At 44.9% G+C, this 15,856-nt stretch overlaps 1 protein-coding gene and 1 non-coding gene across 3 annotated transcripts; both read right to left on the minus strand.

Annotated features, from left to right (window-relative positions):
* Window positions 1-242: 242 nt before the first annotated feature.
* ZBED3 (zinc finger BED-type containing 3) lies at window positions 243-12,698 on the minus strand. 2 transcript variants are annotated; one of them, XM_017527686.2, is made up of 2 exons: window positions 12,586-12,698; window positions 243-4,666 (listed from the first exon to the last, which is right to left on the minus strand). In XM_017527686.2, exon 2 carries the CDS (start codon window positions 4,647-4,649, stop codon window positions 3,954-3,956), a length of 696 nt encoding a protein of 231 aa, XP_017383175.1. In that variant the 5' UTR covers window positions 4,650-4,666; window positions 12,586-12,698; the 3' UTR covers window positions 243-3,953. The 2 variants fall into 2 exon arrangements, with proteins under 2 accessions (XP_017383175.1, XP_037594116.1); XM_037738188.1 differs by lacking the exon at window positions 12,586-12,698 and adding an exon at window positions 7,406-8,104.
* LOC119471115 lies at window positions 7,430-7,567 on the minus strand. The gene has a single exon (XR_005200109.1). It is a non-coding gene; the product is annotated as a small nucleolar RNA SNORA47 (small nucleolar RNA).
* Window positions 12,699-15,856: the final 3,158 nt, after the last annotated feature.

A 15,856-nucleotide genomic window follows, 5' to 3' on the forward strand; every position in this document is an offset into this window, starting at 1 on the left:
GGAGATTTTAACTAAGGAAGATGAATGCTGAAGGATTTTTTTTTTTGTCTGCAAATTATTTTTTTTATCATAAAAGTAATTCATACTTAGTGTAAAAAATTACAACAAGGCAGAAGTGTAAAAAGCAGAAAGTATAAACCTCTTCCCTTAACTCAGCACTCAGGTTAATTCTTCTCTCCTATCTCCTCAACAGGACATTCAGGCTCACGCTAGCCATCTTTGAGGAAGTAAGACTCTAAAAGTAAATCTTTGCTATGTTTTAATGGTTTTTACAATTGATGAAATAGAAGATTTAACATTTGTGGAAGGTTTTTTTTTTTTTTTTTTTTTTTTTCCTTCTAAACAGGAAATTCAGATCATCTAGCTCAATTTATAAGTCCATATGGAGAAGTTACATTCCAATACTTGAAAATAATTTAACTATTACTAGAGTAATGTAAAAATTGCAAAAGACAAAAGATTAAATGCTATTAAAATGTGAATAGCAGTTTTACAGAGGTGACAGGACTTTGGGGTATTTTTTCTGTTCTTCTTCCTAGATTGAGGCAATACATTTAGTGTTATTTGTATAATAACAAAGTACATTTACATACCAGAATAGTTGGTTGATTGGATTGAAACCAAACAGCCCAGTAACTGATGCATTAAATCTTTACTGACTAAACAGTTTAAAAAATTATTTCCTTTTAAGCTATTTGTTTTTTTACTCAGAATTAAAGATAAATGATTATATTAATAATTACAGGAAAACTAACTTGTAAAAATCTTCAACACTGAATGGGTTCAGCACCTCAAATATGTATTGAGCAGTTATGGACTGCAAGGCACTGTGGGAGTGGGGTGAGTATACTTCCCCCAAGGGCTCAGGGTCTGGCAGCGGAGGTAAGATACAAACCCATAGCCATACACTAGCTGACCTGTCCTGAGGGTTGTGGGACATAAAATGCTAGGAGACCAGAGAAGTAAGAAATGTCGTCACATGAGAGTAAATCAAGGAAAGCGTGGTTTTAGAAAATGGGTGGGATTTTTCTTTTTTTGTACCAAGAGACTGAAGGGGCTTTTTAAAGTGGAGGGAAGGCAAATTGAGGCATAGAGTTGCCAATACCAGGTCATGTCAGGAAGAACAGAGTCCAATTTGGCTGGAGCATAGAGCATATGTAGGGGAGGGGACAATAAGACTGGCACGGGGGTCGAGGGGGACTTGAATGTCACGTGACAGAGTCAGAGCTTGCACTCTAATAAGGAGGTGATTGACAGGTGATCTTGGAGGCTTTTGGGCAGGAAGAGTTATACAATAAATCAATATTGGCCTAGAACAATCCCTTTGGCTTTGGCCAAATTGTGACTCAGGTAAGGGACAGTTGGGCGAAACAAGGATTGGAAGATGCATGATAAAATGGGCTTGGCAGGCATCAGGAAGGCAGTGCAGTATTTTGTACAAATAGACTTAGCAGAGCAGGCACCCAGCATTCAAACCCCACACAGATTCTTAGCGGCTGTATGACTTGAAGGTGTTACTAACTCCCCTGAACTTGTCTCATCTACAAAATGGGCATAGTAGCACCTATGTCATGGGGTTGCTTCATGGCAGGTAATTGTTGTAGTAAAGCATTTAGCACACCTCTGATGATGCATACTGAAGGCTCAGTAAATATTAATGTCACTAATTCCAGTCAACTCAATTAACTGGAATTAATTAGTTGGAGTTAGGAAGGAAACAGGTGTCACCTGCATAGACGGAGGGAAGCAGAGCTCTCTCAAAGTAGAACATGGCGGTACAGTGGCAGCATGGCATCTGTGGGAGAGACTGTCTACAGTGGGATCCCACTTCCGCTGGCCAGCTGTGGTCTTGCACAGGCTACTGAACCCCTTTCTAGCTTAGTTCCTTAGCTGTAAAGCTAGCAGTGTTACCATGGAGCTGCTATGTGAGAGTAAAATGAGATAATTAATGCATGTTAAGTGTGTAGTATGTGCCCGATATGTTGTTAGTGCCCAGTAGATGTTAGTTATCAGGTGAGGGGTGGGATGTGGGGTTGAATAGATTTGGCCCTCCTACTGGTAGAGGCAGGATGTGCAAGGACGGGTGGAGACATGCAGCAAGGGTTTGGGCATGAAGGACCAGGCCCGGGGAGAACACTCGGCCCGGAGATATTCAACAGTCCCTGGCCCAGAGATTACAACTCTGCAGGGAGATGTGCCACAAGTGGAGTGTAGACATAGGCCTAAGGAAGCAATCAGACACATCCAGAATAGACGACATTTGCTAAGACAGCTGGCCTGGATGCTTCAAAAGTGTCATGAGAAAATATGTTGGGGTTGTTCTAGACTGTAAGTGACGACAGAGTTGAAACCAAAAGAATGTATGAGCCTTGATTTGACCTGGTGGTGTTTTGTTTTGTTTTTTTTTTAAAGACAAACATTCTGGAGACAGTTGTTGAACACTGATTAAGGGCGCTATATTAGAGGCTATAAAGAAGTTACTGTTTATATTTTTAGGCATGTCTTTGTTCTCAGGAAATCTGTGAGGAAATAGGGGTGAAATGTCATTATATGTACACATGCATGAGGTGGAGAGAACAGTAAATCTGGCAAAATGTTAGCAACCATTCAATCCAGGTGGAGGGTATGTGTCTTAGTATTCATTGTGCTAGCCTTTCAACTTTTTCTGAATGTGTGGAATTTTTCAATATAAAAAAAATGAGAAAAAGAGGCCTGTGGAAAAACTGACAACCAGTACACAACAGGAAAAGGAATTATTTGGAGGAAAACAGGATCCACCTACCAAGGGAGCAATTTCAAGAAGGGAGAGATTAAGCAAAATGAAGACAGCAAACAGACCATCATTATTTGGTCACTGGGAGATTGTGGCAGCTTGGAAATAGTCCAGTGTAGCATAGAAAACTGACCCAGAGTGAAGGTGTAAAAACAGGAGGAAGTATAGGCGGCAAGGACTTGTTGGCCTTTCCGGGCTGAGTCTTTTCAGTAAGAAAGGGAGACTGAGCATTGCTGAGGAAGAAGAGCCTGGGGGAAAGGGAGGGACTGAGATAGAGAAATGGGGAATAACAGGAGGAAAGACCCAGTAAACGTGGCAGAGGAATGGTATGGAAAATGACAGGAAGATGTGACCTTAAGTGGGAGGGTTGCTTTCTCCCTTGGCCCAGAGGTGAGGACTATGACGACATGTGGGGAAGAAACCGCTCTTCCTAGTGACAAGGGGATGAGGTGATGTCTTGCCAAGGTGGCAGATATGAGGCCCGAAAGTGGACATAGGTGCCACACTTGCCATTGGGTCAGAACCAAGGAAAGGACGGCCGAGGGGAGACAGAGTGCACCTGGTATTGGTTGAATAACGGGGAGTAAAAAGGGGGGCTCTCTGGGACTGCCCCGAAGAGGGCTAGAGATGGTGCGGGTCTAGAGCAGTCATGGAAACTAGAGGGGATGTGCCCCTCTTCCGCCTTCAGAACTTGGTGTTGGGCAGATTATGCATTAGGAACTCTTTTTTGGGGTAAAAAGCTTTCTCATTTCCGCACACCCTCTACCTTGGGCTGGGTGTATAGGCACGTGGTATGATAAGTCTTTGGTACGGAATGAAGCTCTATCCTTTCAAAGTCACCAGGTTCAGGTTCCCAGCCCTAAGCCGTCATGACACTGGGTGGTGTGGGTTCACGGAGCTGCTGGAGCTCTCCAGTGTCCCACGTGCCACCCCATTCTCTGGATGCATGCCTACGAAAGACTACCCAGGCACCTCAGGTGACCCCGTGGAAGTGAGTTTTGGTTCTGCTTTGGCTTCGAAATGCTTCTTAAGCTGAAGCCTTAGGGCGTGGAAGGCCCTACAGTTAGCGGGAGCTTCCGAGTGGGTAGCAGCTGCGGGCTCGGCCTCAGTCCCGGTCCCAGCGGGGGCTAAGGTGTAGGTCGGAGAAGAGACGGCCTGGGGTTGGGAAGTGGTCAGTCCCCTACAGGAGAACCTTCGTGATAACGCAGCCGTCCCGGTCCCCCTCGGGGTCGTCCTTCAGCAGCGGCGCGGCTGGAGCCCAGCCCAGGGCGCCCTCTCGGCGGCTCACCTCCCGCAGCCGCGCCTGCAGCGCCTCCCGCTCGGCCTGCAGCTCCCGGCGCGCCTGGGCCGCGGCGCGCTCCTCCTCCTGCAGCGCCCTCCGCCTCCGCTCCAGGGCGCGCTCGCCCAGCTCCACGGCCGCCTCGCGCCGCTCCAGCTCGCGTTCCCACCGGCTGCCGCGCACGGCCAGCGCGCCCATCTGCTCCAGCAGGCGCGCCCAGTCGCCCTCAGGGGCCACGGCAGGACCGGCTGGCGGCGGGCAGGGCGCGGCCGGTGGCGAGCGTCGGGGGCCGCTGCTCTCCAGCTCCCGCCGGTGCGCACTCTTCAGGTGCCTCCACAGCGCCGAGGTCCCCGCGTGGAAGCCCGGGCCGCGGCCCACCTGCTCCCCGCACAGACGGCAGGTGGCCCAGTGGCCCGACGGGTGCCCGGGGCGCGCCGGCGCTAGGTGGAAGTAGCCCCAGGCTTCGGAGTACGGCGCCCCTAGGCGGCCGGGAGGCGTCGGCGCCGGCCCCAGTCCCGGACACCGACCGCCCTGCGCCGCCGCGTCGTCCCGCCCGCTGGCCTCGTCCATGATGCAGCCCGGCTCGCCACTCCTCATTCTGCGACGCCCGCACGCTGGGGAGCAGGGGAAGAATAATAATGTTAGGATCACGCACACAGCTCCTAGACTACAGTTAGCCTAAGAAACCATGCCGCCCTCCATTTTCTTACCCATAAAAATCCTATAGTGTGGGACGATGTCTAGGTTTCTTTCTAATTAATCTTCAGTATTGAGTGTTGATTCCTCAAGAAAAAAACCGTATAGCCCTTCCTATTCTAGGAATCCTCTTTGAAATCAAGTGGGTCCCCAGTCAACAAGTATTTATACTAATGGCGGGAGGCTAAGCTGCTTGAACAGAACTAGCCAACTCCGTGCTGTGTGTCTAGGTATTAGCTTTAACCAGTGTCCGCTTTCTTAACAACAACAGCGACGAAAAGGTATTGTCTTCAGAATACCAGCCAGGCTGCCTTCTGTAATCTTTTCTGGGTTCTGTACAGCACACTTCAGCAATGACCAGAAAAGAAAGCTTTGGGAATGAAAATTTTGTTTCTTAAACTTCAGGAGTGGAAGAGCCACTGGTGAACAGCCTTTTAAAAAGCTTTCAATGACTGTATGTTTTTCAAGATAAAAATGTTTTTTTTGATTATTAAAAAGAATCTACGTGTGAGAAAATTGGCAATATTGAAAGCAGTGCTTTTAAAATATGCACATTTAGGAAATGGCAATATCCAAAGCAGCATTCTAAATTTTTACCTTTAAATTAGACAGTGGGTCATTTCCCAAGGACTCTGGGGTCCCCGTCATTGCCTCAGGGTTTCCAGCCCTCCCAGGTTCCAGGGGTAGAAACAATGCATGCAGCACGATTCCTGAGTTCTGAGGAACGAACCATCAGCAGTGCTAGGAGTAAATTCAGAGGACAGGCAGGCCAGTAAAAGAAATGCATCCAAACCACCTTAAAGGTAGATACTAGAAATACTGACCAGCGCCATTCCCCGTTCACTTTTTCTAACCCTTTCTTAGATACCCTAGGCATAAAACAAATAAAATTAGTTTTCTTTATTGTTCATCCGAACTAAAAGGTCCCCTCTACATATTTGCAAGATACAGAGTTTGGTCAATACTTTTAATTAAGAAAGAAAAAGAGATAAAAGTAATAATGTCTTGCTTTGTTCAACACAAAATGTGTTAAAGGGATCCAAACATAATGCAATGACTACCACTGCAATTTTTTATTAGGAAAATAATTCTCCACTGCAATAACCTATCAAAGAAAAGGGAATACAGGAAAAGGTGAAGTTTATTCTTTAGGAAATAAGTTCACCAAGGACCAAATGTGTGATTCTAGATAAATTTGCTTTGAAAGTTGAGAAACAATGAGAAGAAAACACATGACAGACTTCTTGAGCTCTTCGGAGAACTTATCTCAGGGAGAAAATCAAGGCCAAGGTGAGACCCAGGCACAGTGAGATCAATTTCCCTCATACCGTCAGATTTTGAACCAGCAGCAGTGGAGATGACAAAGTTCCAGACTCTTTCCTGTTAAACACACTGGGAAAAACTGAAGACAAAGACGAGACTAGGAAAAATAAGCTGCTATAGTCACAGTAGCATTTAGTGTAAGTTATGAATTCAGTTGCTAATAGTCTTGTTACAGATGCACTGTACTTTTCGAAATGTAAGTATTCTTTTTCCCACCAAGTAAGTCTACTCTGGATCAGGCATAACATTTAACATATCTCTTATTTTTAAAAAAAGATAACAAATATACCAGAATCATCAAAAAACACAAGTACTATGCATCTTCTAACAAAGAAATGGCAATTTACATGTCTTCTGAGACACAGGCATTGATTTAAATATGGTCAACCATGATAAAGACCAATTAGCATAAAAAATCTTTACAAATTAAAGGCTAAATCACTTTTAAGAATAATATTTTTATGGCCAATAAATATGACAGTTATGTAACATTATGGTTGGTAAACAGTAAGATTTAAGTGTTACATTTTTTTTTTTTTTTTTTTTTTTTTTGAGACGGAGTTTCACTCATGTTACCCAGGCTGGAGTGCAATGGCGCAATCTCGGCTCACCGCAACCTCCGCCTCCTGGGTTCAGGCAATTATCCTGCCTCAGCCTCCTGAGTAGCTGGGATTACAGGCACGCACCACCATGCCCAGCTAATTTTTTGTATTTTTTGGTAGAGACGGGGTTTCACCATGTTGACCAGGATGGTCTCGATCTCTTGACCTGGTGATCCACCCGCCTCGGCCTCCCAAAGTGCTGGGATTACAGGCTTGAGCCACTGTGCCCGGCCTACAAACATTTTTAATTATCTAACTTTACCTAGAATTTTTCCTATACTTTTTTCTTTTTTTTTTAATTTCTATTTCCTTCTATATTGAATCTGATCTTTCCTGAGGTCCTTTTTTATTACTGGATATACACAAAAGTGGAGAGACTATTATAATGAATCTTTGTGACTGGCTTATAAATTGAAAGAGATGTAAATATTTCCTATAACATTAAGAGTATTGCTATGCGTTCTGATATGCTTTCTTGAGTTAAGCTTGGAAGCTTCACATAAACCCACAGATTCTCTTACTTGTGCCAAAGTCTGAGAGTCATCCTTACTAATGTGCCCCTAATAGTGCCAGAGGTGACCAATTACTGTCATGCTTTTTCCTCTCTTGAGTTTCTTTAAAAACTGTAATGCCCAGAGGGAGTGTTGCACAGGTGAATGCCATCTGTTAGGAGTTAAAGTGGGCACAAGGGTGAGAAGCACTGACTTTGACGTCTTCATCCATTGACCTCACCTGAGCCAGGGACAAGCAGCATCACAAATGTTGGCCAGCACAGCACTGCCCCTCCAAAGGTGGCAGGGGGACATCCTCTGCCTGGGCAGCCCTTCCATTTTGGAGGTCTTAACCGGTAGAAGGCAGCATGGGGCAGAACTGCCTCACCTTCTCAGTCCTCCACACCATGCGGCTGTATTCTAGCTCCATACAGTCCTCAGTCTCAGTATCTACAGAGTGACCAGCAGTCTATGGCCACAGGCCGTAACAGCCTGGTTAGCTCTGCTAAACAATCGGAGTGTATTTCAGGTGCCCCTGCAGTGTGAGGGGGAAAGGCCTCTTCAGACTCTTCAGCCACAACCATAACACACAAAGAGCTCTTCAAACTGACAATAAAAAGACAAAGAACCTGATAGAAAAACAGACGAGAAATATGAGTAGGCAAATGACCTAACAGCAAACTCAAATGGCCAGGAAGTTCGTGAAAAGGTGCACAACATCACTTATATTCAGGGAAATGCTATTAAGGTAGCAATAAGGTATCATTTTACATCTGTCACACCCAGAAACATTAAGAGGCCTAACAGCCAGGGTTACAAGGGAGGTAGAGAAAAGGCACACTTCTCAATTACTAGTAAAGATGGGATGGATTTTAGGAAAGCAGTCTGGCCATTTCTTCTTTCTTTCCTTTTTTTTTTTTGAGACACGGTCTTGCTCTGTCACCCAGGCTGGAGTGCAGTGGCACAATCTCAGCTCACTGCAACTTCTGCTTCCCAGGCTCAAGAAGCAATTCTCCTATCTCAGCCTCCCAACTAGCTGGGACTACAAGTGCATCCCACCACGCTTGGCTGATTTTTGTATTTTTTGTAGAGACAGCGTTCTCCCTATGTTGCCCAAGCTGGTTTTTCTTGAACTCCTGGGCTCAAGTGATCCACCCACCTCGGCCTCCCAAAGTGCTCGGATTATAGGTGTGAGCCACCACAGCCAGCTGCAATTTCTATATTAATTAAAAATAGAGGCTGGGCTTGGTGGCTCACACTTATAATTAGGAGGCCCTGGTAGGTGGATCACCTGAGTCAGGAGTTTGAGACCATCTTGGCCAACTTGGCAAAACCCCATCTCTACTAAAAATACAAAAAATTAGCTGGGCGTGGTGGTGGGCGTCTGTAATCTTAGCTACTCAGGAGGCTGAGGCAGGAGACTTGCTTGAACCTGGGAGGCAGAGGTTGCAGTGAGCCGGGATTGCATGATTGCACTCCAGCCTAGCCAACGAGAGCAAAACTCTGTCTCAGAAAAACAAAAACAAAAAACAAAACCACCCTTGGCTCCTCAGGCATGTGAGCTCAGGCAGGGCCAGCCCAGCCTTAACTGTGGAGACTAGTGGGACAGTCCCATGGGGAAGCTCATTGCTGTGCTTCCCCGTGGGAGGAGGAAACCCAGCATGTGGGGCTGCTCATTGTCAGGTAGTTTGCTGTGCCTTGCAGAAGGAGATTCTGTATCCACATGTAGGATGTCATGGAAGAGGAGCTCATCCCATTCATCTTTCTGGCACAGGGTAGACAGTTGGGGGATGCTGCATTGAATGAAATGAACCTGACTCTGTTTTTTTAGCCCCGCCCACCCGAGTCTCAATCTTCCCAACTGTCAAGAGAAATAAGAAGATTGTTTGACTCTAAACAGGTGGCTGAGATCAGATAGTGCAAATGATGTCACTGTTGGACTCTCCAGTGTTATATAAATTCAAGGGATGAACAAAAAAGAAACTACCAATATTTACTGCTCAGACATGCCCATGTTAAGATTTTAGTGGCTAAAAGGCAGTTGTTTTTCCATTTGACATGTTATTCAACAGAATAAGTAGTCTAAGTTGGAGGAATCCCCTTGGGAATTGTTTGTGAGTACAAAGAGCAAATAAAAAAGAGTAAAAGATCCAAGACCCTTACCCCTTAAATTTATTTTAACTTTGTAAATTGACCTTCATGTAAAATAGCTTGCTTATCACTAAGGTACAAGAAGATAATAGGGAGGTTTCATTAGCCAAAGTCCTGTGAGATGCATTTCTTCCTTATCAAGTACCGAATGACAATGCATATCATTAATTCTGTAGTTAGCTAATAAGAAGAAAAAAGTAAGGGCTCCCTTAATTTTTCTTTGAACATTTTTTTAAACTAATACAAATGTGCCAGTGAATGTGAGTATTTTGCTTATATCCATCCACTCCATCCAACTCTCATTCAAATGCTCATTGTGCACCTGCTAAGGTCAGGTGCATGCTTTCTGCCAGGCATTCCAAGAGGAACATCACATAGTCTCCACCCTCAGGTAGCTTACCATCTGGTGGGGAAAGAGATGCTGCCAACAATAATTCTGATGCCTGTGAGATATGGTTTGGCTGTGCCCCCACTCAAATCTCATCTTGAATTGTACTCCCATAGTTCCCATGTATTGTGGGAGGGGCCCAGTAGGAGATAATTGAATCATGGGGGCAGTTTCTCCCATATTGTTCTCATAGTAGTGAATAAGTCTCATGAGATCTGATGGTTTTATAATGAGAAACTCTTTTTTGCTTGACTCTCATTCTATCTCATGCTGTTGCCACGTAAGAAGTGCCTTTTGCCTTGTGCCATGATTGTGAGGCCTCCCTAGTCACGTGGAACTCTAAGTTCATTAAATCTCTTTCTTTTATAAATTGCCCAGTCTCAGGTATGTTTTTATCAGCAGCGTGAAAACGGACTCATAGACTGTGGTAAAGTTGAAATCAGTGCTCGCTCCTTAGGGTGAATTCCATCACATAATCTCCACCAGGGAAGGGGCTGGCGTGGGCAGCTCCTGTGAGCTGAGGTCTTGGGGGCCTAACACAAAATTTCATGCAGTTCAGCATCCCTTCCCATCCTATGCCCCACAGGGTGCAAACGCATTGTTATCCACCACCAAAACACATTACTCTTAGTACTCAGCTCTAATAAAGTTCCAATTCCTCAGTTGTATAATGAGGCTTCCAAGCTCCTAATTTAAAAGAAAATTTATTTAAGCTAAATAAAAGCATTGCTAACATGAAATTAACAGTGTAAATTTCTGAGTGCAATTTCAGGGTAAAAAAACTGAAAAGACAAATGGAGATTTTAGCTATTTCAAGGAAGGAGAGAGAGTAGTGTTGCTGGTACCATGCCTCTGCTCTCGCTATAGCTGGGTTTCATTATCTGGAAGGAGTTCTAAATCTAAGCCTGTGGAAGACGATACATTCACATTAATTATCTCTCCATTTGACTCAATTTCTGAAGAAGTTCTATCCTGATAAACTATCAGATTAAAACCCAGATTCCTCAGTATGATGGCCCTGAATACCAATATAAAGAATAAAGGAAGAGATTAGAACCTGGATGAATAATCTGTATAAATATGGGCATATAAACAAGGTATGGCTATAATATCGACAGTCATCCTATAAAGCACCCACAAAAGTTAATTGCATTATTTTATACTTATGCTTGCACACATAAAAAATATAGGCAGGCTAAAGGCTAGAGAACCAGGCAATATTCTCAAAAGGACATAGCAAATGAATTACACCTTTATTTGTCCTTTCATACTCAAGGCTACTCACTGTAGTTGGGTTATCCAGGCAGAGTTTTAAACAAATATATGTTGGTTGAGCCTGGATCTTAGACAGGAAATTCACACTAATGTGAATTTCACAGATATATGTGGAAACACTAAAAACATTTTCATTTACTTCACCAGTGACTTTAATCAAAGCAGAACATAATAATTAATACAAATAATTAGACTTGACAACTGAAGTGTCAAGAAAATCACAGCTCATCTGTTATCCGTCCATCTCTGTTGAACTATTAATTGCCATATATTAATCTATTTATAAACAGATCCAGACAATTAGAAAAATGAATCTGGAATCACCAGGCTGAAGGTTTAGCTCAAGTTAAAAGACAAGTAAAAATGCCTCCAAGCTGTAAATCCTAAATTGGGGAATAAAGAGTAAAATGTGAAAAAGTTTAGAAGAAGGTTATATATGGACTGTAAAAAATAAACTGGACTCACAGGTAATTATGTGGTGAGTCAGAGATGTTTCCTAAATGTCATAAGCCAAACTCTTAAAAGGCAAAGAAGCACTTTCTCTCTGTTAATGCACTTTTTAAAATGAAAATTGTGAAGTGTTCTGCCCTTAAAGTGGACCTTTATTTCAGGCCTGCATTACTTTGCTTAATAGATAGGGTTCTAAAAATTAAGGTGGTGATCCATTTTATCTTGTAAAAATGCATAATTTAATCACAGTTATAGGGATTTAAAGCTGCCCTACTTTGAAGGCCTTTGTGACTCAAAGACTTTTTAATTTTTAAATTGAGAATTACCTGGCTTGGGCTTTTGGTCTTTTTATAATATGTATTGCTGCATACATATATTTTTTTTTTATTGTCGGTTGCCTCAAGCTATTCTTGCCTCCAAAAGGTGTCATAATAATATATGAATTAAAAAAGCAGAAAATAATTACTCTAATTAGGTCAACGTATTAAACTCTTTCTACAATAGTTTCTCTTAAACACCTATCTTTGTAGTCTTGGCTAATTAGAAATTCGACTGGTGGCAAGTACTCATTTTTTCCTTCAAAGGGGGTTTCTGCTTTGCTAACTAAGCCTCGGACATTTGGTTGGTGCAAGAAATCACATAAACTGCTCCAGCGGACTCGGAAAGGAGCGGAAAATTCTTTTGTTTGGGGACCACGAGGGGTGGGGGAGGGGTGGGGATTCTGGCGTGAGCATCTGGCTTACATTCGCTTTCTGCCCCCAAAAGTGGGCGACATCAAGAGAGTCCCAATTACAGAAAGAACCCACTGCAGGGCGCCCAGCCACTATGCCCAGTGAAAAGACTGCAATCAGACAACTTTAATAAAGGGAGAGCTGGAGAGTGGCGAGCAGTTTCCATATTCCCAACGCGCTTGTCGAAAGGGGAGTGTAGGGAAGGAGCGAGAACGAGGCGCAGGAAGACGGCGAGCGGGGCTTGCCGCGCAGTCCCGGGCCCACCTGCCTCCTCTCGATCGCGGCAGCGGCCTGGGAGGAGGGCACGCCCCGCACGCGGGCCCGGGAGGCCGGCGGCGGCGTCTGCGGGCGCTGCTCACTTGTGCTCCCCGCCGCCCGGCCCGGCCCGCCCCGCCTCGCCCACCGAGTCTCGAAGCCCACACTCACCCCGTCACCCGCGAAGCGCGGCCGGAGCCGGCGGCGGGTCGGGAGTCCGGGAGGGCCGATCCCCCTCCAGGCGCCTCGCTGACATTTTGTCCCGGACGGAAACCTCCGCGCTTCCCCCTTAAAGACACAGCGCTCCATTCACGCGTCTGCGGGGAAAGGGGGGCCGTCACGTGGGGCCTTCACCCGAAAGCGGGAGGGGAGTCGCTCTGACACCACCAAGGTCCGCGAGCGACAGACTTGTGTTGGCCAGGGTTTTAAGATGACGCAGCAGCTGAGTGTGGTTCAAATGTAACTATTGTTTTACAACTTTGCATTAACCTTCCAAGACCTGGATTCCCGGGCCGGAGTCTCCGAGCGCAGTTTGCATCCTTGCAGGCTCCAGGCGCGTGATGTCACAAGTTATTAGAAGAAATTCCTCTAACCTAGGTCGGGACAGATGAAGGTGGCGCTTGTTGGTCTTAACCAAAACACCAACATGGTGTACAGTACCAGCTTTGCCTAGATTATGCTCAGGTAAGGAACAACCCTTGCAACTCAATGGCTTAAAGGTCCATTGCTCAAGAGAATTACTGTGGCTGCAGGGAGCTTTCACAGTACTCCACCAGTTTTCTCTCCAGGCTGAAAGATGAACTTTTCTGGGCCATGCTCCCTGCTGGGCTGGCAAATCAGCTTTGAGGGAGAAGGGGAAGTCCTGATTTGCAGGACTATTTCTATTTGTTATTTCTATGATGTAAATACTCCCACCATGGCCGATTTCAGGCTACAAACAGTCTAACAAGTGACTTGCCAAGTTCCTGGAAATGTTAACAATTAGCTCTTGTACAGGAGTGGTACAATCTGCTCTTAAAACTCACGTACTGCATACCTCAGTTCTGCTCACATTCTGTTGGTCAAAGCTAGCTGTCAGCGGGTGGGAAAGTATAACCCTCTGTTAAGGAAGCCTTGCAAGTCGTGTGACAATGAAAAGGGAGAGTTCCCTGACCCCCCTTGCAGGACATGCAACAGGGGTACGGCTCATGTGCTCACTCTGCCTTGCCCAAACCCCTTATGGGATGGCGAGCATGCAGATGGACGGGTGCAGGAGCCGGGGTGCAAAAGCTAGGACACTGGGCTTCCAGCCACAAGGCAGTATCCAGGGGCAGGAGCCTGTGATTCCCGGAGCCCAAGTGGGTGCGTGTTACAGTGTGCTCTTTTAGCCTTGCCGTCAGCTGATGGCTTAAGCGTTAACCAGCTCAATAGAAGTTCTGCCTTTTTGCAAGGGCAGAGGCTCAGTGTGACAGCTTTCTGTATCTCGAGCTCTTGTACCACGTCCCAGAAGAATCAGGTCACACATGGATTTGAAGGATGGTGAATGCGGGGGTTAGGAGGATAGAGGGGTTTATTAGGTGGTAGGGGTGGCACTCAGTGAGATGGATGGGTCGCTGGAAAGGGAATGGAGTAGCAAGGTGATCTTCCCCTGGAGTTTGGCCATCCAGTGGTGGATTCTCTGACTGTCCCCACCTAAACTCCTCCCAACATTTCTTCTCTTTTCTCTTTATATGCTGCTCCTCTGCTCTTCTATTCATCTGCTCATCTCCTGCTGCTGGAGCCTGGGGTCTGGAGTTTATATGGGTACAGGATAGGGGGCATGGAGGGCCAAAATGTAACTTTTGGGCATGAAAACAGGAATGCCTGTCCTCATTTAAAGCCATGGGTTTCCAGGCTTGAGGGTGGGGCCTTTGCCCGGGAACTGACTTCTACCCAATATTTCCCTGTTTTCCTTCCGTATCAACGATAAATGAGCTGAATAATACTCTTAAAAGGAGGGCAAGAAATAATTGGGTACAATAATACAATGCACCATTCCAATAATGATTTCAGAAGAAGAAACTGGTTGGGCATCTTCAAAGGCAGGAGTCCCCAGCCCTGGGCCGTGAACCAGTACCCTTTGTGCCCTGTTAGCACCCTGGTGGCACAGCAGGAGGTAAGCAAGAGGCAAGCAAATGAAGGAAGCTTCATCTGTATTTACATCCACTCCACATGACTGGCATTGCCACCTGAGTTCCACCTCCTGTCACATCAGCTGGGGTGTTAGATTCTCATGGGAGCACGATTGTGAACTGCGCACATGTGAGGGATCTAGGTTGTGTGCCCCTTACGAGAATCTAAGGCCTGATGATCTGTCACTGTCTCCCATTACCCCCAGATGAGGCCATCTAGTTGCAGGAAAACAAGCTCAGGACTCCCACTGATTCTACATTATGGTGAGTTGTATAATTATTTCATTATATATTACAATGTAATAATGATTAAAGTGGACAATAATTGTGATGCACTTGAATGATCCTGAACTAATTCCCCACCCCTGGCCATGGAAAAATTGTCTTTCATGAAACTGGTCCCTGGTACCAAAAATGTTGGGGATTGCTGTTCAAAGGGATAACTTTGCAATGTGAAGGTCAGCTATGAGGTTACTACTTTTCTTCTGGCCCAAAGGATAATTACAGCTATGGACATCTGATGAAAAGAAAAGTAACTGGCATACTGTTGGTAGGAATGTATGTCCATACAGCCATTGTGGAAAACAGTATGGAGGCTTCTCAGAAAACTAAAGATAGGACTATCATATGATCCATCAATCCCACTACTGATTATTTATCCAAAGGAAAGGAAATCAATATATCAAAGGGATTCTTGATCAGTATATCAGCGGATGCAAGAATTCGTTTATTGCCGCAGTATTCACAATAGCCAAGATTGAAATCAACCAGTGTCTATGAACAGATCAGTAAAGAAAATGTGATATATACATGATGGAATATTTTTCAGCCTGAAAAAAAGAATGAAATCCTGTCATTTGCAGCAACATGTAGGGAACTAGAGGTCATCTTGTTAAGTGAAATAAACCAGACGCAGAAATGCAAAGATCACATGTTCACATTCATATGTGGGAGCTAAAGAAGTTGATCTCATGGAGTTACAGAGAAGGGTGTAGGGGTGGGGGAGTGAAGACAGGCCGGTGAATGGGTACAAGCAAACAGATAAGATGGAATGGGTTCTAGTTTTTGATAGCACAGAAGGGTGACTATAGTTAACATTGTATTTCCAAATAACTAGAAGAGAAGATTGTTTTCTATGAGTTTGACTTTAATTTTTGAGATTCCACATATGTATGAAATCATGCAATATTTGTCTTTCTGTGTCTGGCTTATTTCACTTAGCATGCTCTTAACAACAAGGCGTCCATGTTGTTGCAAATGGTAAGATTTCCTTTTTCTTTAAGGCTGAATAG

This window comes from Cebus imitator, unplaced genomic scaffold (assembly GCF_001604975.1).
Source record: "Cebus imitator isolate Cc_AM_T3 unplaced genomic scaffold, Cebus_imitator-1.0 Scaffold50, whole genome shotgun sequence".
Lineage (NCBI taxonomy): Eukaryota > Metazoa > Chordata > Mammalia > Primates > Cebidae > Cebus > Cebus imitator.